We start from the raw sequence: 26,093 nt of genomic DNA, 5'->3' as shown, positions 1-26,093 counted from the left end.
ACACACTCTCTCTCTCTCTCTCTCTCTCTCTCTCTCTCTCTCTCTCTCTCTCTCTCTCTCTCTCTCTCTCTCTTTCTCTCTCTCTCTACTGTATTCCACTGAGGCTTTTTTTAGGCGGTGGTATTAGAGCAGTACTCTGCTAAACATAGGCAGCTGAAGACTTCACAGGACTCGGGTTGGCCCCCCGCAGTGACCTCCGGCAAGCTTCTGATGGAAATCTAACCAAGCATCACACCCAATTTGGGACTTGGGAGTAAACAAACAGGAGTGCTCTTCAAAGGTGGAGCCACTAGCAGACAGAGGAGTGGGGTCTCTGTTCAGCTCTATTCACTCAGTACCCCCTAAAAGCATTGGCTTGCATTAGAAAAAGTTGAAAAAACAAGTTAGCATAATCTATGTTTTTTTTTCAAGAATATCAGATGTGTAAAATTCTTTAGCCCTGAGTTTAGGATTAGCTGAAAAGAGTCCAGGAAGCTTATTTACAAGTTAACAGTGTTTAATAAAACAATGGTACAATGATACAATGAATTTGCAATGAGTGACTCTGGCCCGAGTGTGCTCTCTCTCCGCGGTCGTGGTGGGACGGACTTCCTGTTGGCTTCCCATATTATCATCTGTAGTCTTCTCCCATTGGCTTAGCGTCTTCCTCTTTGGCTTTATGGTGATGTGGCATAGATCGTCTCCTGCGAGTGATTAATAATGTCAATAAGGAGCATTAGACTTTGTGTATTTAATATGTAACGCCACAAGTCACTCTCCTCATATTCTCATTCATAACATACTGTTTTCTTCATGCTAATGGCTACAAACAATAATACTCTGCGAAGGCGGAAGTTGGAGCTACTACTCACAAAACCGGAAGTCGAGTGGAGTGAATATCTGGTTTTAGAATAAAACAGTGTATTAATTTTAAATTCCGCCACACATACAGTATATTGATTTTATTTCCTACAAATGCTATACCAGTCTGCAAGATTATCTTCCTTTAAAAATGAAGTGGTGTTTTTAGGAGAGTCGTTTCAGGTTTAACATGTTGGTTGTTGTATGAAAGTCTTACATTATATCTTTTTTTTTATATACCTGTGGAATAAGTAGATATATACTGATTTGTATGATATAAAAGCAAGAACATGTTTGACCTCAAAGATAATAAACATCTGTCTTTTGTTAATCAGTATACATTTTTCACAAAATTAGATTGGCCAATCAATCACTGCAATTGCAATGCCAATCATATGGGACATGAGATTAGGAACAACAAATTCACCAAGTTTTTTATTAACAATACATGAGCACACAATAATAATTTACCATAAGTAATCAGACATGCACTTTACTTTAAGGAGTACATAGCAAGAACAGTAAATGCATTAGTACATGTTGTTCTCTTTTGATATTTATATTATTTTTTGATTTCTCTTTGTTGATCATAAAAAGTATTCAATGTTTCCCTTTGTGAGAATATCATGCAAATCTATGTTGGTGCTATAACACTTTTGTCTTGCTCTTGCCAATAGTTCAGTCTTAAACTCGTGAATCTTTTGATCTGGTCTAATCCAGATCGGAATGACCACCAAAATCTAATCATCTTGTCCCATGCCAAGTTTCTGTCCATGACACTTAAGCCACAGTTTTTATGAACTTTCTACAAATATTCTCTATGGATTTGTGTTTACACATTCACTTAAATACAACAAATGTGTGTTTGAGTAATTGTATTCAGCTCTTTTTGGATGAGGTTGGGTTGCATTGGATGGTTGCCCTGCTCTGCTTGGCTGAGACAGGGCTCCTGATTTTATTACAACTTAATGCAATGCTAATTGGCAATACCGGGTTGAGTATTAAACTTTATGCTATTTATTCACCTCTGTTTAAACGAGCTAGTGCTCTCTCCTCTATCCTCACCTGTCCTCTAAATCACTTGGCTCAGTCAAGCGGGTGAGCTTAATATCCTTCCCTGTCAATAGCCGCTGAGAGGAGGCAGACTTTATGTTCCTTAGGTCTCATGACAGCCACTCTGAAATGCTGGCCTGAGGGCAGGAGCTCAAACTCATTCTGCTGCGGCTGGTCAGGGCAGTGAGAGGTATTGGCTTTCCTCAGTGCTGCCTGTTATACTGTAATTGTGATAGCTATACTCGATTTACCCCAATGATCTCATTTGTCAATTTAACAAGTCTCCTATAAGCTTTTTCTTACTGAACAAGTTTAAGTTTTCCTACCATGTTAAACACTCCTCAGTAAAGCAAAACTTTGGTTTAACAATGAATGCAGTACAAAGTGTTCAGCTTTGACACTGAAAATAATAATAATAATACATGGGATTTTTATAGTGCTTTTCCTTATGCTCAAAGATGCTTAAGATAAGATGTGTTGCATCGCCTACCAACAGTCATTAATTGTTAGTTGTACACAAGTCATCTTTTATGCGTAACCAAGTAATCACAGTTACCTAAAAATAATCTGAACCACTGGGTAGCAGATCAGGAAAAAAACTCAAGTAATGCCTTAAAGAAAGGAAGGAAAGTATTTGTTTTGTCGTTTTTGTAAAGAAAAGTCTTGCAGTGATTTTATTGTAGTGTAGTTCTCACAGCTCACTGAGGATGTTTTTAAAGGTCCCATGTCATGCTTTTCCGGTTATTACCCATCCCCTTGTGTGTTATAAAGGTTTTTATGCATGTAAACGGTCTGCAAAGTCACAAACCCTCAAAGTACACCCTGTAGCGAGTAAAACTCTAACACAGAAAATACCTGTCTATGCTGCCCCAGAACGCCTCGTTGGAGATTTTTATTTTTCCATTTTTTTCTTCCGGGTACCAAGTGACGTAAGGGTCTAAGTGACGTAACGGCTAAAATGGCTAAAATAAATCAGTAAAACAAATATACATTTATAAAGGAAACAAATAGGATAATATAATAGGTCCAAGGTAGGGCTGAACGATTAATCGATTTTAAATCGAAATTGCGATTCTTTTTTTTCTTTTTTTCACATTTTTTTTCTTTTTTTATTGTGTGTCAGTCATCCACATCAATCAGAAGTGCTGTGCTCCACATGTACCAGCCATTGTTAACCAATCAGAAGTGGCCCATGATATAAGGTGATAGACCAACCCAGTCTCACGGCATTTCGTGTTCACCAACACGATTTTTAATCTATTGATTCGTGTTCACCAACACGATTTGCCGCTTTTTTTTCGTGTTGCACAGCACGATTTTAAAAGCAATGTATTTCTACTGCCTGCAGCACGTCTTTTTCTCCGGTCGGGTCGAGGAAGACCGGAAGCTGTGTGGTTCATAAAAACATGTTCTTACTCAATATCAAGCCACAGTTATTGCTTTTATTTGAAATCGTATAATTTCGGACTTTTGTTGCCGTCTGTGAGGAAAATAAATGGGGCTCAGAGCCTCAGGATACGGAAATCTGTATATTTAAATATTTTTTTCCTTCTAATTCGATATTCTTTTCAAAATAACACACTGTTATTTACTCACCAATAACACACAATTATCCTTGCTTTTATTTATTGGTTTAATTCCATAATCTCTGGCTTTTTTGGCGTCCGTCAGGAACTGAATTTCAAAATAAAAATAACCGGAAACAGACGTAGGCCTATAAGGGACATTTCGAGCATCATTGCGATTGTCAACATTTCTGAGTTTAGGATGGCCGAAGACACTACACTACCCATAATCCCCAGCTATCGTTTAGGACTACAGTCCCCGTAAGGTTACGCAGAGCGTCAAACAGCTGTGTGAAATGGAACGAAACCACGCCAGACTATCCAAAACTGGAATCGAACGCCCCCCCAGAACTACATTATGGGACGTCTCTACTGAACGTTTTCTTTTTTTTCCCACAATTAGAAGTTGCCAGTATTAAACACATTGGTGTTATCAAATGTAAAACATATAATTAATAAATGGGTGAAAATCGTTTGTGTCCATAATGCACAGCATTAATACCCACATGACAGCTCATTGTTACTTTGTAATACTCCACTACAATTCAGAGGTTAACCTGGTATGTTTACTCCACTGCATTTATTTGAGTTACTTTGCAGATTCTGATTAATTATGTGAAATATAAACAACCCTTAAATCAGACTTTATTTACACCTGAGTAAAATTCAGGTAAGGTGATTGTCAAGTGCCAACAATCGGGAGAGATATTTGATAGTTGGTGCTTGAGAAGACTAAACATGTATCTGCAATTGACATGAATGGAAACGAGTAATAAAGCATATTCATTACTCGTTATTCTCTACTAATAGTTAATTAAAGACTGTATATTATGGCTATTTTGCACATCCCTTTCAAGATTTTCAAAGGTTTATTGACATATCATATACACAACTACGGTGTAGTTATGCAATGAATGACACACTTGGGTCACAGGTTCCTCAACAGTGCATTACAAGACATCTATCAATATGTGTGTACCTCCACCATTAAACTGTCATATTCTGCACATTTCTTATTCTATCTACATACATAAGAGTATAATTAATGTGTATAATATCAGTTAAAATAAGTGCTTCAACATAGTTAACATTGCAGGAAAGCAATATATTAGACGTTAAGTACTTTGTCAGGCTTAATATTTATCTGTAGATAGATACCCCCAAAGTTTTTTTCTTATTTAAAAGAAGACCTTAATCTGTTATTTAATGTTTAAATAAAGGTTAATTCGTTTTTCTGTTTTGCACCTCCTCCTATTAATATCTTTGTACATTCTGCACTAAACTGTTTTATTGTAGAGATCACTTATAGTATCTTCTTGATTTTTTATATTCTATATTTATACTTTCCCCCTATGAAAGTATGTACTCTTAATATTTTTTTAATCAAATAAAACATAATAATTCAATAACGTGCTTTAACCACTAGGCGGTGCACACAAGGTACACACAGCCATAATAACTTTGTATTATTAGTGTAGGACACTTTTGTTTTCGTACAACATCTGAAAATGTGAAGTTTTATGCATGCTTTCACATAATTTTACAGCATATTGCTATACTATTTCAGACTCAGTATTTATATTCTTACATTCAAAGAAAATCAGTAATATCTTTAAAAACTACAGTCCTTTTATATCAGCTGTGCACCGTTATGGTGTAAATATAACCTATCTGTGAATTAGATCAAATGTAAAAGTCAGCCGAATTAGTGTTGATACTGCAAGGAGACGTATTGTGTGAAGAGAAATTGAAGATGTTGTTTAATTGTTGAATATATTTATGATCCACGTCAAGTATTCAGTTTCGGCGGCATTTTCTCAGTTTTTCCAAAGGTCTTCTCATCAGGGCTCCATAAATAAAGAACTACGGCAGATCTGTAATATACAATGCAGCCGAACCGTGTATTACAATGCCGTTATGTGATGACTTTCAAAGAGAAAAGCAAGAGCGCTCGGAATTAAGTATTATTTTATTCTTTTAAAATGTTTTCCGGATTTCATATCATATAAACACCAAATCCCAGCATGCATTACGGCTAAAACATCCAATAAGCGAGCTTAAAACCATAGCTGAGGATCTTGGGTAATCGCTCGAAATGCCTACGTCTGTTTCCGGTTATTTTTATTTTGAAATTCAGTTCCTGACGGACGCCAAAAAAGCCCGAGATTATGGAATTAAACCAATAAATAAAAGCAAGGATAATTGTGTGTTATTGGTGAGTAAATAATAGTGTGTTATTTTGAAAAGAATAACAAATTAGAAGGAAAAAAAGATTTAAAAAATACAGATTTCAGTATCCTGAGGCTCTGAGTCCCATTTATTTTCCTCACAGACGGCAACAAAAGTCCGAAATTATACGATTTCAAATAAAAGCAATAACTGTGGCTTGATATTGAGTAAGAACATGTTTTTATGAACCACACAGCTTCCGGTCTTCCTCGACCCGACCGGAGAAAAAGACGTGCTGCAGGCAGTAGAAATACATTGCTTTTAAAATCGTGCTGTGCAACACGAAAAAAAGGGGCAAATCGTGTTGGTGAACACGAATCAATAGATTAAAAATCGTGTTGGTGAACACGAAATGCCGTGAGACTGGGTTGCAACGACAGATTGATCCAATCACCTGACAAGTATTTTTGTGGCCAAGTGCCTGCCCTTTTCAAATGGCTTCCAATGGAGCTCTCCTAGATGGTTTGGTGAAACAAACCATCTGAGTCAGGTTAGTAATGCTCCATCACATGTTTTACATCTATTACAGGGTGAATCTTAAACTGAAGCTTGACTTTAAAGCAACCCAACGGAAGTTTCATGTAAGTTTAGTTCTTTCACTCGTAGCTCGGGCTGCAGGGGTGCTAGAGACGGGAGCATGTTGATGCGACCTTCCTAGCCGGAGATATGGCCGCATTTTACAATAAACTTCCGTTGGGTCGCTTAAAAACAAATATCGCAAATCGAATCGCAATCGCAATATCTGTCAGAAAAATCGCAATTAGATTATTTCCCCAAATCGTGCAGCCCTAGTCCAAGGTAGGGTTTTTTTCTATTCAAAATAACTGGTCTTACAGTATGTCAACAGAAACCGTTTTGCAAGGTTTTTTTTTGGCAGTTTTTATGAGATGCAGTCACTTTTCCAATGGTTGGGCCCTTGCTTATACCGTCAGGCGTCGCCCCCTCAGCTCATAGAGCTGCACAGAGTCCAATGAGCACTCTGCATCAACATTTAGTTGATGACCTATGATCCTATGTCATTCTACTTCTGCTTAAGTGGTAGAGGAACTGTGTTTCTGCTGCCCTTTCATAGGGAACAGCTCCCGTAGGTGTGACTATAATTTCGCTTATTGATCCACATCCCTGCAAATGTCAGTGCACAGAGATGAAGTGTTATTGATATCACTGTTCCCTGCCCTCACCACTTAACCACTAACTACACCTCAAACAAGACTTGCCAGACTTTTTTGGAGAGATTAGATAGAGTTAAGCGGTAGTATCAAACACATTATTTTCACAACTGATACCTCCCTATCCGACACGATCAATAGAGCCGTTCCTCTGTATTGATGTTAATATCGCAAAGTTATAATGAAAAATGCAAAGTGGCAGTTTGATGGGTTATCCGTTTTAGGTATTGATTCATGCCGAGACTTATTCACACTAATAAGATTATGGTCTCTGTGATTGTTGGTTTGTTTTGACCATTTAAATAAAACCAGAGAATATTCTTTGGTTTGTATTGTTTTCAAAAGACATGATTAGATGCTAAGTCAGAAGTTAGGGTTTTGACAAAAAAAGCAGGGAATCATTACAACTCTGTACCTGAGTAAATTACCTGCGTCAGATGATCTGAGTGATGTATTTTGGTGATGCAAAGTAATTGCATGCTTTTGGTGTGTTAGTGAATTCACATGTTCCAGAAAGAACTAAGTCAAGCACTGAGTGTCTGAGATGTAAAGTTATTAAAAAGTAATTAGAGTACAAGAATGATACATAGGCGTACATTTATATCTCATTGATATGTTTTCACAATTTAGAATTACCAATGCAAATTGATGAATAAATCAGAAGTGTTGTGGCTCTCTGTTAAACTGCAGTGATTAGCATGTTTGCAAGTCAATGATTTGTTTTTATGAATAAGCTATTTGTAAGCTAAGCACATTGAAATGTAATTCATACGTGATGTTGCACATCCTCTTACAAACACCTTGGTTGCTCCAGAGATCTCTTACTAATAGTGTGTGTTTGAGTGTCTAGATAAAGGTCTTGCAGGTTCCTTTTGTGTTTGTGATTGTTGACTGTCAACACATTTGGATGAGGAAACAGTCTTTGGAGCAATGTCCTAGATTTATAATGAAGCAAAGAACCCTGAGGGTTTGCACTGAGTATTGTTAATGCCCAGACATGATGTAAACATATTGATGTGTGCGTAAACAGAATTAGTTAAATATCTATGTGTGAATGTTTGATATTTCACTGCGCTGACATGTGTCCTCTGTTATGACAGATGCCATGTTACTGGTGGCAGACAGACTGGAGGGACCCTTCAACATTGAAGCTGTTATCGAGCCGGTCGACATCAAGATCTCTGATGCCATCATGACCATGCAGGACAACAGCATGCAAGTGTCAGCCAAGGTACCGTCTTCTCAATCAGCTATGGTCGTAATGCAATTTATTTTTAAACATTATAGAGCACAAAGTAGTTATACAGACTGAAACATCTGGTAGTAATTCCTTTCATACTACTTCATCACTGTCTCGTCAAATGACACCGCTGCATGCAGAAAAAAAACGATACAATTATTTAGCTGCAAACTGAGCTTTCTGGCTCAACATTTGAGTACGATTTTGAAAGAGTTTATTCAACACATCAGTAACTTTTTATGAACATAATGAGGAAATATAACCATATAAAGGTGAGTCTTTAAAAGAGAGGTGAGCAACAATCTACCTCTTCCCTCTCTTTTGCTGATCATTCTTTGTAAGTTTTTAATTTCCAGCAGCTCATTCAGGAGGTTATCAATCACAGAAGTGTTAGTGTAACAGCCTAGTGAGGCCTGTTAACATCAAATTTATATTAAAAGATTCGGATTCCCGGCCACACCAATACAGCGAGAAGGACAGCACAATAGGTGTAAAATGGTTTATTTGTACAAAGTTACTTTAAAAACACTCCTTTGATAAATACTTAAAATAACGTAAGGTTAAAATAATGTTCAATAAATATAAACCAGTTACTTAAGAATTACAGTTCTAGCAGGGGTTGATAAAATCCTGAAAGTCCTGTCCGCTTGGAAGCTAACTCAACTCCGGGTTTTTGCCAGGCAGAAGTGCAAGGTTCAAGTCCCTTCCAGGAAATCCAGTGCCAGGATTTCCACGTTGCCGGCCCGCAGCCCTCTGTCCGTCAGCCTCTGGTCTGCCCTCGGTAAACAACAAAAGGAGACTCAGGGGAGGAGACAACAATGTAACTTTCGTGACGTAAAACTAGACGCCCAAAAGCAGGAGAAATAGCCACTTCCCTTTATCTGGAGTTTGTTTCAGCGTTGAATCCGATGATTAGAGGAGGGTCCGGTCCGATCTGCGGCGAGGTAAGGAGGAGCAGGAGGGATCCGATCCGGTCGGATTTGCTGCGAGGTGAGGAGGAGCAGGAGGGATCCGATCCAGTCGGATTTGCTGCGAGGTGAGGAGGAGCAGGAGGGATCCGATCCGGTCCGATCTGCGGCGAGGTGAGGCAGCAACTGTCAAGAGAAGAATAGCTGCCGTCTAGCAGGTGGTCGGCGTATTTATGGGGGAGTGGATTTGGCAACTGGCGAATGAGATCGCTGATTTTTACTGGGTGCCAGTGTGTCAATCAGCAGTGTCTGTGTCTTTGTTGTGACAGTTCGTTGAGGAGGTTAAACAAGCATGTAAATAAAAAGAGTTCATCGCTAAACAGCGCACAACATTAAAATCACAACACTATATGTAACATGCAACAATTATATAAAAGGTTTAACCATCCGTCCCACTGTCTAACATACTGAATTTATTCACTTTGTGACACTCCTCCCCCCTTTAACAGTTGTCGTCCCGACAATCTTACTGTCCATACCTGTCTGGAGGCCTACCCCTGTTTTGCCTCTGAGACCTTCGTAGGGGTGATGCATTTCTGTGCTCTTGTGGGGCCACAGGGTCCTCTCCTACGGGACCTGTGGGAGGAGCAATTACTATGGGCACAAGGGTCAAAGGCAACAACAGGGGCCTGGGAAGTAGCGAATTGGGGAAGATTGAGTTTGTTTCAATCTCTGGGGCATGATGTGGTACTTCAGGTGGATCGAAAGGGCAAGGCCTAAGATGGTTACGATGAATTGTCTTAATAGGGCCTTCTTTTCCTTCTGGCCTGATCTGGAAAACTGGCAGGCCGGGGCGTAGTTGATCATGAACAACATAGAGTTGGGGCTGCCAGTGGGGCGCCAACTTTCCCTCCCCTCTGCGGCGGAAATTTCGCAACAGCACCCGCTCTCCGGGTAACAAGGGGAGGTGCTTTGCTTTCCGATCGTACCTGTCCTTGTCTCGCAGTCTGTTTGCTTTGGTCCTTGCTGCCACTTGTTTGTAGACTCTCTGCAAGGTCAGGTTATGCTGATGTACCCAGCCTACCAGGTCATGTCTCTGAGTCAGTGGTGGTGCTTTCACCGCAGTTTCAACAGGCAGGCGGGCATGCCGGCCAAACATTACAAAATGTGGGGTCATTCCAGTCGTCTCATGAGTGGTATTGTTATACATCTGGAGCAGAGAAGGCAAGTGGTCTGGCCAGTGTACTTGGTCCGCCAAGCTCAATGATCCTAGAAGAGACAACAGAGTCTTGTTAAATCTTTCACAGGCCCCGTTTCCTTGGGGCCTGTAGGGTGTGGTTCGGACCTTCACACACCCATAAAGGCTGCACAGCTGTGCTACCAGGTTTGCCTCAAAGGCTTCCCCTTGGTCAGACAGGATATGTTCTGGGCAACCCCATGGTTGGATGAGGTGTCTCCAGAGAACACGAGCTGTGGTGGCTGCCGTCTGGTCTTTTTTAGGGATAGCCCATCCATACTTTGTGAAAAGGTCAGTCATAACCAATAGATAAGGGTAAGTGTCGCCATGCCGGCCAAGAGACAGGTAGTCGATTGAGAACATTTCCAAAGGGTATGATGTTAGGATAGGAACCAAAGGTGCTCTTACCTCTGGGCCCTTTTTCTGTTGGGTGCAGCTCGCACAATTGGATGCCCATGTCTGTAGGTCAGTTCCCATCCCTACCCAGTAGAAAGTCTTCCTCAGCAGGGCATCGATCTTGGCTATGCCCATGTGTCCTGAGGCTTGGTGATACTTTTCCCACAGCTCCTGTGTCTTGCCAGTGGGCACCACAATTTGGGAGAGGTTCAGCCCAGTATGACGCTCTTGAGTTCTCCGCTTCAACACACCTTCCTGGATGTATAACCGGCTCCATTCTCGCAAGAGACATCTTACTGCAGGCTGACTTTCCTTTCCTCAGGTAGTGGGAAGTGTGCTCTTGCCACCCACCCTTTCACTTGGACCAGTGCTTGGTCTCCTTCCTGACAATGCTTCCAATGGTCTTCAGTTCCTCCAATTCCACCACTGCTGTCTCTGCTTGGGTCTGCTGGGTGGGTTCTGCGTCTTGTGGAAACCTGGACAAAAGATCAGCATTCTGGTTTGCAGAGCCAGGGCGATATTTCAAGTCAAAGTCAAAGTTTGCCAGCTGGGCTGCCCACCGCTGTTCAGTGGCACCTAAGTGTGCTGTGTTCAGGTGGACAAGTGGGTTATTGTCTGTAAAAGCCAGGAATGTGTTGCCCCACAAATAGTCTTTGAATTTCTCAGTGACAGCCCACTTGAGGGCCAAAAACTCCAGTTTGAATGAACTGTAATTTTTGTAGTTCCTTTCAGTGGGGTGTAAGCTTCTGCTGGCATAAGCAATAACCCTCTCCCTGCCATCCTGTACTTGTGATAGCACTGCGCCCAATCCTCCTAGGCTAGCATCAGTGTAGAGATGGAATGGCTTTGCGAAGTCGGCAAAGGCCAAAACTGGGGCACTCACCAACGCAGTCTTCAGAGCATCGAATGCCACCTGGCAGTCTGCAGTCCAATCCACGGCATTCTTCCCTTGTCGCATGCTAGCAGAACCTACTAGGAGAGCGTTAAGGGGTGCAGCGATTTTGGAGAAGCCCTTCACAAATCTACGGTAATATCCTACAAATCCAAGGAATGACCGTACCTGCTTGATGGTTGAAGGGGTTGCCCAGTTCCTTACAGCGGCGGTCTTTTCAGGGTCTGTGGATACTCCGTCCTTCGAGATGACGTGTCCGAGGTAGGTGACCTTTTTCCGAAACAAGTGGCATTTATGGGGTTTCAACTTCAGGCCGTGGGCGGCCAGCTTTTCGAAAACCTGCTCCAGGTGTTCAATGTGGGTGTCAAAATCAGGGGAGTATACTACCACGTCATCCAAATAGATCAGTAGAGACTCCTGGACCTGTCCTCCCAGGCAGCGCTGCATTAGTCTTTGGAAAGTCGCTGGGGCATTACAAAGGCCAAAGGGCATCCTCTGGAACTCGTAGAGGCCCATGGGGGTGGTGAATGCCGTCTTCTCCCGATCTTTTGGGTCCATTTCCACCTGCCAAAATCCACTGGCGAGGTCCAGAGTGGAGTACCAAGTAGCTTGTTTGAGACTTGTGAGGGATTCTTCAATTCTTGGCAGGGGGTAGGCATCTTTGTGAGTCAGAGAATTGAGCCTTCTGTAATCGACACAGAAGCGCCAGGATCCATCTTTCTTCCTTACCAATACGATGGAGCTTTCCTTGATAACATCTGTGTCCAACATGTTTTGGATGAGGCTCCTCAACTCAGGGTAGAGGGTTGGTGGGATTGGCCTGTAGCGCTCCCGGCTAGGTGGTGCAGAGCCTGTGGGGATGGAGTGGAGGACTGCATCAGTTTGACCAAAATCCTCATCCCCTGCTGCAAAGACATCCCGCCATCGCTGCAACAGGGAGTCCATTTTCTGCTGTTGTTCGGTCAACAATCCCTCCCCTTTTAGCAGGTTGACTGGATGCTGGCCTTCAACGGTGACCCGGTTCACCTGGACATCCACCTCTACTACACCTGGGTCTGAGGCTTTCAGTACAAGGTCCTTTTCTCCCCGAATCTGGCTTGGTTCAACCTGGAAGACATTAGCAAGCGGGCGCCGTTGGGGTATTGTGACTGGGTAAGGATTTGGGTTACATACCCTTATGGGGAGCCGTCCTTTCACCACCCAGGCGACGGTGCAGGCTACCTGCCACTCGTCATCTCTTTCTGGTCCTTCCACCAGGGCACAACAATCTGACTTGGTCTCCGCCCCATACAGCTGTGTCCAGAGCACCATCTCGCTGTTTGGAGGCACAACCACTGATTCCTGGCGGGTCAACCTGGCCACTCCCACCGGTCCATCCGAGGAATCGATTTGTGACACCTTTTGGCAGACAGCAAAGGCACGTTCCCACTCTCCTTTGGCTTGTTGGGACATGGTGGCTCCGAATGCAGTCAGCCCGGGGTGGACACCCTGAAACAGTTATTTCCAGCAGTGTGAAATCACATTCATCCCTATTATACCTCTTTCCGCCTTCAGACACTCATCTTTGACAATGATGACTCCTTTTCCTGGCACAGTGACTCCTCCCACTGAGAAATCCAGGATGGCGTACCCGGTGTAGGGGATCTTTAGTCCATTGGCTGCCTTGAGCGTTAGCCAGTGCAGATCTTGTGGGTTTCTTTTCTGTTCTCCACTCAACCATTTCTGAAAGAAAGTTTCACTAAACAGCGTAACTTGTGAGCCTGTATCAAGAAAGCAGGGCAATTTTACTCCTGCTACTAGTATGTCAACCCCTGGGCACTCCCCAACAATAGAGGGCCTGTCTGCTTGGTTTCCCTGATTCCCCTCCCCAACCACATGGCTCTCAGTGGCTGAGGCTGTTAGTTTAACAGCCCCCTTACATGCTGGCAGTTTCTCTGAATATGGCCAGCCTGCCTACAGCCTCTGCAAATAGGTTGACCACGTTGGTCCCACTCGAACCTTTGTTGCCTGGGGGAGGATGCGTTATGGCCTCTCTGAGCTAGTCTGTTAGGGGGTGGGGTAGAGTCTCTGTGCCCAACTGGGGCATTTTGTGGTGAGAGTTGGCGTCTGATCTCTTCTGTAAGAGTCTCTGTAATAATGGACAGTTGGTCTTTCATTTCTTTCCTGAGTTCAGTTCTTACTGTTTCTCTCCATTCTTCCAGGCTAGGTGGTGCCATGGCCGGTCGTGGCTGTGGCACTGAAACACGTGATGCACAGGCAGACTCCATCCTTAGTTCAGTTTCTAATGCTTTAACTTCACCAGACACCTCACAGAAGGACATTGTAGGATTTCTACGCACCTGCCATTGAAGTTCCTGTTGTACCATACCGGGCTCCAAACCAAGGACAAGCTGGTCTCGGATAGTCCTCTCATCCTGGGCTGAGTTCACGGAGCCGAAGGAGGAAAGAAGCAGCAGTTTCCTCTTCCTGTTGGAAACAATTGAAAAACTGCTTCCGAAGCTGGGCTACTGGGGTTACACGTCCATACAGTCTCTTTAACTCCTGCAGTATGGCTATGCTACTTGAGAGTTTGTTGGGGTCAAGCAGCCGCATCTCCCTTTTTGCGTCACCCTCAAGTGCCCCAAAAATAAAATCAATTTTCTGTTCCTCATTTAACCCTTGTGCCCTCAGCATTGCCTGAACCTGCCATTCAGAAAAACACATCTTGCTTCGGTCACCACTGAACTTTGGGATCCATGGGACACCCATAAACCAAGGCATCATTGCATTTACCACAGGCTGACTATTTTCTAGCTTGCCCCCATTTTCTGATGACCCACTGGGCCTTGCAGCTTCATATTCTTCATCTGCCATTCTGCACTGTATGGTGTGGAAAAGGAATCCTGCCGACAACGCCACTAATGTAACAGCCTAGTGAGGCCTGTTAACATCAAATTTATATTAAAAGATTCAGATTCCTGGCCACACCAATACAGCACAATAGGTGTAAAATGGTTTATTTGTACAAAGTTACTTTAAAAACACTCCTTTGATAAATACTTAAAATAACGTAAGGTTAAAATAATGTTCAATAAATATAAACCAGTTACTTAAGAATTACAGTTCTAGTAGGGGTTGATAACATCCTGAAAGTCCTGTCCGCTTGGAAGCGAACTCAACTCCGGGTTTTTGCCAGGCAGAAGTGCAAGGTTCAAGTCCCTTCCAGGAAATCCAGTGCCAGGATTTCCACGTTGCCGGCCCGCAGCCCTCTGTCCGTCAGCCTCTGGTCTCGGAGCCCTCGGTAAACAACAAAAGGAGACTCCGATTTGCTGCGAGGTGAGGAGGAGCAGGAGGGATCCGATCCGGTCCGATCTGCGGCGAGGTGAGGCAGCAACTGTCAAGAGAAGAATAGCTGCCGTCTAGCAGGTGGTCGGCGTATTTATGGGGGAGTGGATTTGGCAACTGGCGAATGAGATCGCTGATTTTCACTGGGTGCCGGTGTGTCAATCAGCAGTGTCTGTGTCTTTGTTGTGACAGTTCGTTGAGGAGGTTAAACAAGCATGTAAATAAAAAAGAGTTCATCGCTAAACAGCGCACAACATTAAAATCACAACACTATTATGTAACATGCAACAATTATATAAAAGGTTTAACCATCCGTCCCACTGTCTAACATACTGACTTTATTCACTTTGTGACATTAGTCATTGTCTTTCTTGTCAAAAGGCTTTTGTTTTAGTTCAATTTCTTATTCAGACCCTTTGGTGTAGTCTGGCCTATCTTCCTGTCAGAGTTACAAAGGTCAGTTTGAATTAAATGTCACATTCTTTTCCATATCAAAAGGGCTGCAATTTACAACTGTACCCATTGTCTATGCACTTGATGCTCCATCCCTGCACGGTTGTGCTTGGCTGACAGATTGCTCCGAGATTACAATCTTTCCCCCACGGTCGTATTTTGACCATAAGTACAGTGCTTTCATTCCTGCTGCGCAGACCTGTTGAAAATCGGTTTGCTTGCGTGATGTACAATATAGTGGAATTGTAATCATGGTGAAGAATTGATAAATGTTAGAGAAAAGACAGCCTCTTGTCCTGACAGCCATGCAGCACATTAGAGTGCTCCATCACATACAGGCCAGAGAGGAATGCTAATGAGCCGTGTGCTTTGGAGGTGAGCTGTTTGGGCCGTCAGAGCCTGTAGAGACCAAGCCATCTGAAAACAATCTATTCTCACAGTGGACCTCTATGAACTACCCATTGATTACCGGAACAAGACATTCTATATTTTATGAAGGCAAATGTATCATAGTTACAGGATGACATTGTTCTATTCAACATACAAATATGTGTTATTGGCCACATTAAACTATGTAATCATCAACTAATTTGTTATGTATTTATGTGTTAATTGGTATGGGCCAAAAAGGATTTTGACCTAGAAATTCAAGTTAAAATCACCAGATTGTATGGGTATACATAAACATTATAGCATACAAAGATTTGTTTCTCTCTTTTTTGCCACCAATTTGCCACTTCCTGTGAAAGGAGACTGCTCACTGATAGATAGCATTGGTTCCAGGCTGGCTCTATATAGTTTTATATTTCAAATCACAGACCATACATTGTGCTGTGACCAAATTGACAGAAGCCTTAAAGGGAAAAATGTTGGTTGTGTAAGTAACCCAGATCTGTTATGGGTTCAAGATGGATGTATATTCTACCAGAGATTGACTTACCCCACTGTACAACTCATGCTGATTACCTCCTTTTAACTTATCGGTACTGCAATGAGCTCACATCTTATAATAATGGAAAAACATGTTATAAAATGTTGCAAAAGCTGTGTGATTTCCCCAAGAAGTCTACTCTGTGTCGTCTTTCACTTTTGCATTGGATCTCCCTCTGTCCCATGGTCATTTTAGGTTTTTCAAGGGTGTGGCCAGCCAAAACAATCAGGAGTTGGCAGATCTGCACGCGGCATCTCAGATGTATTCAGTGGTCGCTTCAGACCCTACACTCCTGAAGAGAGGCCAACCACATCAGCCGGAACAAGCCTGGATAGACTGGTGCGTTCTGAAACAACATAACCAACCACATACTACAGATTACTTAATGTACTTCATCACACAAAATGTGAATGTTCCATATACCAGAATTTGCAGGGCTGAAATAGATTGCCACCAAACCTTAGGATGATGGCAAATCCTCAGATATTGTTTGAGGCTATAAAAAGATTTGTTTCAATCCCCATGAAACTGAAACACAATGAGGAGTTTGCTGTCAGTGCCAAGCTGCAGTACAAATCAACACGTTGTCCCTCAACTTGACAAGGTGTAAACTCAGTGTTAACCCACTCCTCAAACTCTAGTCTCTGCAGCCTACAAGTTTGCTTATTTTCCCTATTGCTACAAAATGGTTCAAGGTGCTAAAAAATTGAAATAGTGAAATAGCAACATGTCAGCCTATGGGTTGGATATCATTAAACCATAACATAACCAGTGTGTCCTTTGACCAATCCATATACCAATTTATATTTTATGTAATCCTCTCTTCATTTGGCAAATCTAGCTAAAATCATATATTGTCTTTTTAAATAAAAGGCCCAGTTGATAATCTTCTGCTGTAGAAGTTGTTTGACAGGATTAAAGAGGAAACTATGTGGGAGAAGAGAACCAGATTGGAAGATGCAGAATGTACAGTCCAAATGTAATCTCTAAATATAAGGAAACAACATGTTAAATTCACTAAACTGGTTCTATGAAACATGACAAGAGCCTTTGCAATGTCCTTATTCATTCCTGGATTCAACCCATATTTACATACAGTGCTGTTTAAAAAGATCAAATCAAACCGCCATCTTTGCTTCATAACATACATCTAAAAAGTGCAATAGAAAAAGATTACTAAAAAGGTGAAAGCATCTTACATCGTAAAAGATAAGAAAACGTCTTCTAAGAAAGGTGAGTTACTTACTGACTAGATCACACACTCATCTGAATTTCCATGTGTAAATGTATGCATATCTGATACATCTGTAAGTGTTTAAGTGATTATGTATATCTTGCTAAAGCAAGCTGATTGCATTGAATGAAACTACTGTAATTACACTAATTTTCCATATGACGCTGCTGTTTGTATGCAGGTCCCAATCTTTGCATGGATCAGTTATGGCAGCAGATTTTTAAACTGATTTCACAGAAATAAATTGGTGTGGATAAAAAAGTTTGAGGTACTAAATCTCATAGTCAGATGAGGCTGGTGGATATAATATTTCAGCAGGACCATTTATCATTACATGTTTTGCTTCACTAACTAATAGACATTCTTTTGCTGCTATTCTCTCTCTCAGTCTCACAATTTCTCCGATGTCCAATTAAATCTCTTTCTTCTTCATTTCTCTGCTGCTCCCAGAGGGTTGTGTGGAGGACAATGCAACACAGCGTAAGCCTTCATTCCTCCTCTTACTTTCACCATGTCATATGTCTTGTGGTTTTTTAATCAACCTGCCCATAAAGCTCCGCTTCTTTACATTATTCAAAGTAGATATCGATTGCTTGTTTGTGACATGTCTGGCTGTTCATTTATTTGGTTGGATTTTTTGGGGTGTTGTCTAGTATAAAATTGAGCTACGCTGCTTAGGTCATTTTATATAATCACTCTTATCTTATCTTGTCTAAAAAAAATTAGGATTTTGCAGGATGGTGGTTAATTGCTTAGGACTCTTTTTTCCTCACATTAGGCGCTTTCACACCGGAGTACTTTTCCCAGGAATAGTTCCGATAGTTCCTGGGATTTCACACCAAATATATCTGGAACTAGAACTTTTTTCGGGAACCTTTTAACCTCTTTTCAGTCCCTGCTAGAGAGGTGGTACTTTCCTGGGGAGGAAAAGGTTCCAATTTGTGATTGGATGGGCAAATTGCAAACCACGCCCCGTAAAACTCAGAAAAAAGTTTTGTGAAGCCGCCATTTTATTTGCTCGCATTAGCATTATTAGCATTAGCCCAGCGCACCAAGAGAAAGAGACTAACTTATGGCAACACAAAATTAAACGTGGGAGCGGTGGAGTGATGAGGAGGTGTCGGCGCTTCTGGCGATTTACCCGGGACTTCGGGGGACTCCGGGACTTTGGGTGGCAGTATACGCCGTGAAGTTGTTTGCGGCCTGCCATTAAACCCAAAGCAGAAGAAGAAGAAGTGACGTCAGCGGCCTCATTTGCGTAATCCTCCCTCAGGGACTTATTCCGGTGTGAATGCGATCTACTAGATAGTTCCGGAACTAAAGAGTTCCGGGGAATTATGTTCCGGGAACTATTCCTGGAAAAAGTACTTGGTGTGAAAGCGCCTCATGATAAGGTTGGAGTTGAAATCTCTGCTCAAGTTTCACAAGTTTAAATTTAGCCTTTTTTCTCTTTGAGTTTACTTAAGCTTTCTCACACCACTCAAAAACATGCAGCTTATGTTGATTGGAGACTTTGCAAATATGGCTGCGATCGGCATATCTTAACATCTTAAAGGGGACCTATCAGGCAAAATGCACTTTTTGATGTCTTTTATACATAAATATGTGTCCCCGGTGTGTCAGGGAACTCACAAAGTGTCAGAAAATGTGTGTTTTGGACGTAATAGTCTTTGTTTACATTAGCAAGCATCGCCAACACTCAGAGCTAAGCTGTACTGGAGAGAGCATGTGTAAGAAGCAGGATATAAAAAGTAACTCGCCTTGTGGTAAACCCGCAAGAGAGAAAGCATTTGAGCTCCATACTGTTTCAGAAATAATCCTTGATCTAATAATCCTTGCGTTTCATCACCGCAGCATTTTAGACAGTATCTGCCAGGTCCCGCATGAGTCGGCATAAGCTCCGTCCCCTCTTATTTAAATTGTTTTCAGTTTAAAACAAAAAAAAGCTTTATACCCAGAATCAGCACTTTTGTTACAGGAAGTGAAATAGAGGAATATGAGGCATGGCTAGAATGGGTGGTCTGTTTGGTTTTTTGACCAAAACACTTCATAGACATGTTTTTTATATATTTTTATATATCTGAGACCTATGCTTTTGCCTAAAAATAGCATGATAGGTGACCTTTAAAGCAGTAATTACCTAGTGAAGAATACTGAGTGTTTCTAAGCTTTTTATCCCAGTGCATGCTGGGACAATCTTGAATTATGGCTGTGATGTAAACGTTAACAGAGTATGCTCTTTTGTTTTTGCTTGTTGTTTTGTTTGGATGTTGGTTAATAGATTATCACTATAACTAAGTATGTTTTTAAGGATTGTGTTGAAGCACTATTATAAAGTTATTTTGCAGTTGTCTGTTAATCTATCAAACAATGTGCTAATATTTATGCACATGAAATCACAGGTCATCATTTCTGTGTACACTTACAATCTGCATGTTATTACAGGAACTGGGACCATATTCTGCACACATTCTGTGAGTGACAGAACGGTCAAATTGTGCAGTCAGTTGTGGGATTGTTCTGAAATCAGCTGGTTTTAAAACAAATATTGAATGGCTTCAATGAATTAAACCAAGAAGCAAGAGGTTTAGTAAACATGACTGTATTCAAATTAAGCACAGGTTTATGGATAATTCATTTCTCCTTTTTATTCAAGGGTATGTCTCTCAAAGCCCTTTGAAGCATGTCTCTGTCTGTTTTCGTGGGATTTGTGCTGGCGTATCTCTAACAGCTGTCATTTGCATCTCAAATCAGAAGGGAATTAAATAAAGGTGCTAACATAACATCTAATCATCCTCCTTTTCCAGCTCATTGCTACACAATTTAAAGCTGATGGCTCTGTTGTAAAGAGTCCTATTTGTGTGGGTGACAAATGTAAAAATGTCTTTGCTTCATGTCGACAAAATATACTGTAAATACACAGATAGTAGTACTGGTTTTAACTCTGTTTTTTATGTGCTGTTATTTATGTTTGGCTTGGGCTGTTTTGCTTTGCCTGTTATTTAATCGGAATAACTGGGCTATTCCCCCATACAGCATAATCAAAATTAATTGAATGATACTGTTTAATGTTTATTAATGGTATTTCCCTACAGTGTTTATAGATAAATCTGTCTTTGTGTGGTGCTGATTTATCGCTGGGACTGAATGACCTTCTCCCTTTAATCTTAGAGTAGGAGAGAGCTGTTTCACTGTCCTTTTATAGCATTGAAGATTCAGTTGTTGTTCTGTGACACAGTAGTTATATGCATATAGTTGTGTGCTCTACTACTTTTTTTTAAATATATTGAAAAAAAGGCTGTTCTTTTTATATATTAAATATTTTAGTGTCAGCTACAAACTCAATGCTAAGTCTAAAAAAACTAAACTTAACTACTCTTATATTATACAGTTTTTTGGCTCAGCTAAGGCTTTGATTCATGTTTAGCCATGCTACTGGCACAGCTGTATGAATTGAATTGTTGTACTGTTGTACAGTTGGTAGGTTCACCTCTTTAGTCAAAGCAAATATTTCTTGGAACTTATCAATTACCAGGAAGTTCATATAGATTTACATGGTCCAAGTTGACTTTAGTGTTCCTCTACCGTTTGTTGGTTTATGACTAAAATACATGCAAAACTAAAAGAATGACCCTCAGCCATAGAGTAGTTGTACTATGTGTTTGGTTCCAATTAGCAATTGTTGACATGCGACCAGGGTAAAGTTTGATGTTGGACCTGGTAAATGTAATATTTGTTATGTATTGGCTTGTTTACTCACGTTAGCATTTACTTGAAAGCACTGCTTTTCCTTAGTACAGCCTTACAGGGTTGCTAGCATTCCTGGAGCTCTGTAGTTTTGTGACCTCTCGTACTCATCCTTCTGTTCATCACAGACTGTGTTTACGTTGAAGGTAAACAAATAAGATCAGTATAGTATCGGAGCAGATCCTCCACCATGTGTTCTACAGTCATATTTATATTCTGAGGGTGTTGAGAAGAGCTCCGTACCTTGGATGAACATCAGCATTTAGATTCTTCATTTATTTTGCCAATGATAAGCAGATGTCTGATGGCACAAAATACTTTGTTCTATGTCAGCTTAAATCATCATATGATTGCTGACAGAGCATTGCTATCAATTTCTCCAATACACAAATGCTTGCAGAAAAAGATTGATGGATGTCCTAAGGGGAAATTCATTATTGATTTATCTGACCGATTTATAAATATTTCGAGGCTCTCTAATGGGTTGTTTGTTTTTGAGCACAGTTGGAAAAAAAAGTAAATCTGTCATTAGCAGTGTCCGGGCCTTTCTCCACGCTCCATTAAACGTTGCTTTAGCACAGCGCCAGGGCCAGGAAACAATCTGGCAACGACCATTTTTCTCAAGAAGTGTAAAATAAATGATCAGGCTTTTATTTCTTCTATCAATCACAGTAATTCACTGTTGATGGATACCACCTATGTAAACTTAGTTATTGTAACCACACTACACTGAGAGGACTTAAGGGTGTCATGGAGATTAAGGGAAACACACTTTGAATTTGTATTCATGGGTGACAACTGAGCTGAACCTCCCTCAGCTTCTGAATAAGAGTAGAAATCTCTATTCCCACATGAAAGTTTCTTCCTGCCAGAGCAATCAGTCATTGAGGAATCACTCCACCCAGTGCATTGCAGACAACTGCCAATTATGAACAATGGTATCAGGGCTACACTTATTAAATTCATGAGTCATGCAATAAAATGATCAAGTTACAGCTATAATGAAATGTTGGCATGTACTGCAGAACTGTTCTCTATTCCTTCCATAGCCGCAATTTCTGTACAGATCAGCAGGCAAAAAAATACCAAGTATAAGAACCAGTTAATTTTACTGGCATGCTGGGTAAATGTTCTAACAGCAGTAACAACCACAGGGTAAGAGCGCTTATAGGGTTTCTAAACTCAATATTATATTGTGCTCTCAAAGATCTTGGAGAAAATGAATAATATAATTGGTGGTGTGGGAAGTCAAATACATCTTAAACATAATGACTATGGCTGTTGAACAATGGAAGATTGACACTTAACTGTTGGTGTTCCACTTCACTTCTTTGTACTTTGACTGTGATAATTAGATCAAAACCTTCATGGGGTAGGCGATATGGAAGAGAACTTAACAGGTTCGAGCAAAATGGAAGCCAGAGATTGATGTTGTGCATCAGCTTCAACGACAAAACCACACTGTAACTTATAGCACAAAGGTTTCTGTCTGTTAGGTGATGTTGGTGGCCATGGAAAGTAGGAATATATGCTGTGAAAACGTTGTACATACAATGTTTTAATAAAGAAATGACTGTTCAGTGTTAATTACATTTGAAGGTGGGTTGTGGAACCTACAATCATTCCAACGCTTTCTTGGGCTATTTAAAACATTGATTAAAAAGCTATTAATGGCAAGTTTAAAATAATAGGAGCGTGGGTTGCCTCAGTTTTCACCTCGATGGCTAAATTGAGGGCGATTAATTTATCGGTCCAGAGGTAATTCTGTCTTCAGATGAGATGGAAATCAGACATGCTCACTCAACAGAGACCTGTCGGAATCAGGATTAATGTATGTCGACAGACACAACGGATCAATGAGGCCACCTTCTCACCCTTGGTGTTAAAAACAGCGTCATCACTCTTTATCTATCACTACATCCCGCCCCGCTTCACTTCCCCATTGTCCATTTAGGAAAGTTTGCTCTTTTACATGTGTTTACTCTTCTCATCAAAAAGCCTTCTTAAGTGCTTGTTATGCTTTGCTAAATTAGGACCACACACACCAACTAATGCATATATAAAAGTTAAATGTACTTCACGGTTATCGAGAATTCTGATGCTTCAATCTCTAAACATGTAATAGAGCGCAATTGTAGTTTGTAAGGAATAGCAACTCTACTCCGAGTCAGTCTTTTTCTTCTTAAAAAAATAAAGAGGGCTAGACATGTAATGTGGTACACAGCTGCTTTGAAGATATTCACAGTATGGTTTGTGCTGGAGAGCATAAGTTATGGCGTTTAATTATGGGTATGTTTTGTTGTTTGGTAGTTTCATGTTCCTAAGCCTGGTTTCTTAGCAAGCTCAAATCTTGTGTTGCTCCTTCTTCTGGGATCTTTACAAATAGAACCTTACAAGTGAGCTGCATAATTTCATACAGATCACATCAATAGCGTTTGAAAGTTCCGACTGACATAACACAAAGACAGATATAAGATTCCCAGTCTCACTCGTTCAGACGTAATGAGCAGCAATTGAAGCCTTTCTCATGTAGTCGTCCAATAGCCTGCATGTCTAAAACCTAGCTGAGAAAACCCTGCCTGGAGTTATTAGGTATGCATTACATTTATGCAACAGAGTTTCCCAAAATCCCTGCTATATAAATGCAATATAAACATACGGCAGGTTATTTTATCTGTTGAGTGTTTGCAGGCTTCCTCAGGTTGCACTTGGAATTACAAGTAGAGGACTGCTGATTGTGTGTTTTATCATGAATTTAAAGCCGAACAATACTGGCAACCAAGAGAGAGGCGCTGGAGACATGCCATTATAACATTTATTTTCGGCCTCTAAAATACACATAACATATCTTTCGTTTGTATCTTATTTAAAGCTTTCTGTAATTAACATCCCGCTGCATATAAATACCACAAGCAGGGCCAGTATGCATTAGTATGCTGTGCACTGCTGTAGTATTTTCAGTGTGCTGGCCCGGAGACAATCAGATTTTCAAACCAATCACTAGACTCTGTCATGTAGCATTGAAGGGAAAGTTTTATGTAGAATTGGACAGAATCGTATCATCCCAGTTGCCATTAAAAGCTGGTGCCTTCAAATAAATTCAGACCCTGCAGGTTCTGGGCCTTCCCAACTCAACAAACACACAGCCTTGTAACCACGAATAAGATTAATTTCCCATAATAGACTACATTTAGGCCCGGACTTGTCCTCTGAGCCTGGCTGCTTCACCCTCTGAGAAGATTGTCAGTAGACGCTGCCAGAAAGCCCCAGCATGTTTACTGAAATCTGCCTCAGCTCTTGCCTCACTGCTCATCACAAGGCTGTTTAGCCCACCACTGTTTCCCAGGACATAGGGTGGTTAGCAGGCCTCCCTAAAGGTAGAAGGTTTACCTTGCTTCAAAACAACAGAGCCTTTAGAGCTTAACTCATCCTTGTGGGTTGGCAGGCAAGCTGAAATAAACCACAGTGTGTCCTAGGAAATCCTATTAAGTGCATTATTCAAAGCACTGAATCACAAAATGCAGGGGCCATTGTGTTTGAGGTAAGCTAACGCAGTTGCTATGAGCACAACCAGGGACTGACCATGTTGTGCTACTTCCCTTTGGAGGTTTTCCTACTTTTTAGAATACATCTTAAGCACGCTTTGTAAATCCCTCAGTGCAGAGACTGGTTCACTCTACAAAACAATTAAGTGGCTCCTGTTTTTGTCCATGTGACCTAGAAACTAGAGCACTTATAGTGATCCCATAGTCCATCTTTGAATATTCATCAGGCTTACATAACTTTAAACTCTGATTAATGTTGACCGCTACAGCCATTCTTTCCAGCAGTAAACAGTATCTTCTCCATTTACTGAATCCACTGTTTCTGACGTGCATTTGGCTTGGTAGAAGTCGCAAATGATTTGTTTATGTGTTTGTTCTGCTTCTAACTAGCCCGGGGTTAATCAATAACATACCAGCTGTAAATAATTCATCCATTTCCATTTCTGCTTTTCAATTTTCTACTGATGAATGGGTTTGAGACTTTTCCAGTATGCACTGGACATTTGCCAGTCAATGTATGACTAACACATGAATACATTTGCATTTTGACATTTAAAGCCTTCTGACTGAGTTCAATGAACAATCTAATCAACCCACACATGCAAGGGATTCAAACTAATGTATTTAATAGAGTCTAGAAGTGTAGAAGTGACTATTTTGTATCATTAGTGGTTTAAAGGGATAGTGGAAATCCGCGAATTTTGGGTTTAACTTATGTATTTTTATTAAAAATAAGCATAATAAACAATTTTTTTTTATTTCATGCGCCTAGTTTCATTTTATTTTCAATTTTACTGCGCCCTCTCAATGAAACGAAATACTTCGGGAATCGTCGGGAATCTTCGGGTGATGACGAGAGCATAGGAAGACGGGCACAAACAATGGCGGACATTCAATAGCATTTGCATGTGAATAGCCGACCTTTATTATGGTACCGAGTATATTGCCATAAATATGATGATTGATTATCAGTAAAAAATTCTACGTGACACAACGACATTGGATTAACCTTGAGATGCGTTTTTATTCCGTTGAACACAACTTTTGATCACAAATCAAAAAAGGTAAGACGTAATTATTGTAATATTTTTGGAACCGGATGTTGTTTACTTTCTCTTTTCTGGCTGATAGCTCCAGGAATTCGAGGTCTTACAGTGATGATGACATTACATGTGTGGAATCTGTGGAGTCTCAGCTTTAAATCGTATATCTTGTTTGTGCAGTTAAGATAGTAATAAGGGCATTTCTACCGTGTGTTGTGTGTAAAAAAGCGTTAGCATTAGTTAGCATTGTTTCGCTCAATGCTAATTCAAAGGCTTGGTATTACTCG

At 40.9% G+C, this 26,093-nt stretch overlaps 1 protein-coding gene across 2 annotated transcripts in view; it reads left to right on the top strand.

Annotated features, from left to right (window-relative positions):
* Positions 1–26,093, top strand: part of gpc6a (glypican 6a) — a 185,205-nt gene that overhangs the window by 124,525 nt on the left and 34,587 nt on the right. The window contains exons 5-7 of one of the 2 annotated variants that reach the window (XM_034219606.1): positions 7,957–8,087; positions 16,433–16,576; positions 17,922–17,951. In XM_034219606.1, the coding sequence (XP_034075497.1) occupies positions 7,957–8,087; positions 16,433–16,576; positions 17,922–17,951 (305 nt within the window). The remainder of the gene's footprint in view (positions 1–7,956; positions 8,088–16,432; positions 16,577–17,921; positions 17,952–26,093) is intronic. The other variant, XM_034219617.1, reaches the window with a different exon arrangement.

Source organism: Gymnodraco acuticeps, unplaced genomic scaffold, assembly GCF_902827175.1.
Source record: "Gymnodraco acuticeps unplaced genomic scaffold, fGymAcu1.1, whole genome shotgun sequence".
In the NCBI taxonomy this organism is placed as follows: domain Eukaryota; kingdom Metazoa; phylum Chordata; class Actinopteri; order Perciformes; family Bathydraconidae; genus Gymnodraco; species Gymnodraco acuticeps.
Note: the sequence above shows the minus strand (reverse complement) of the source record. Positions and strands in the feature narration are given on the sequence as shown.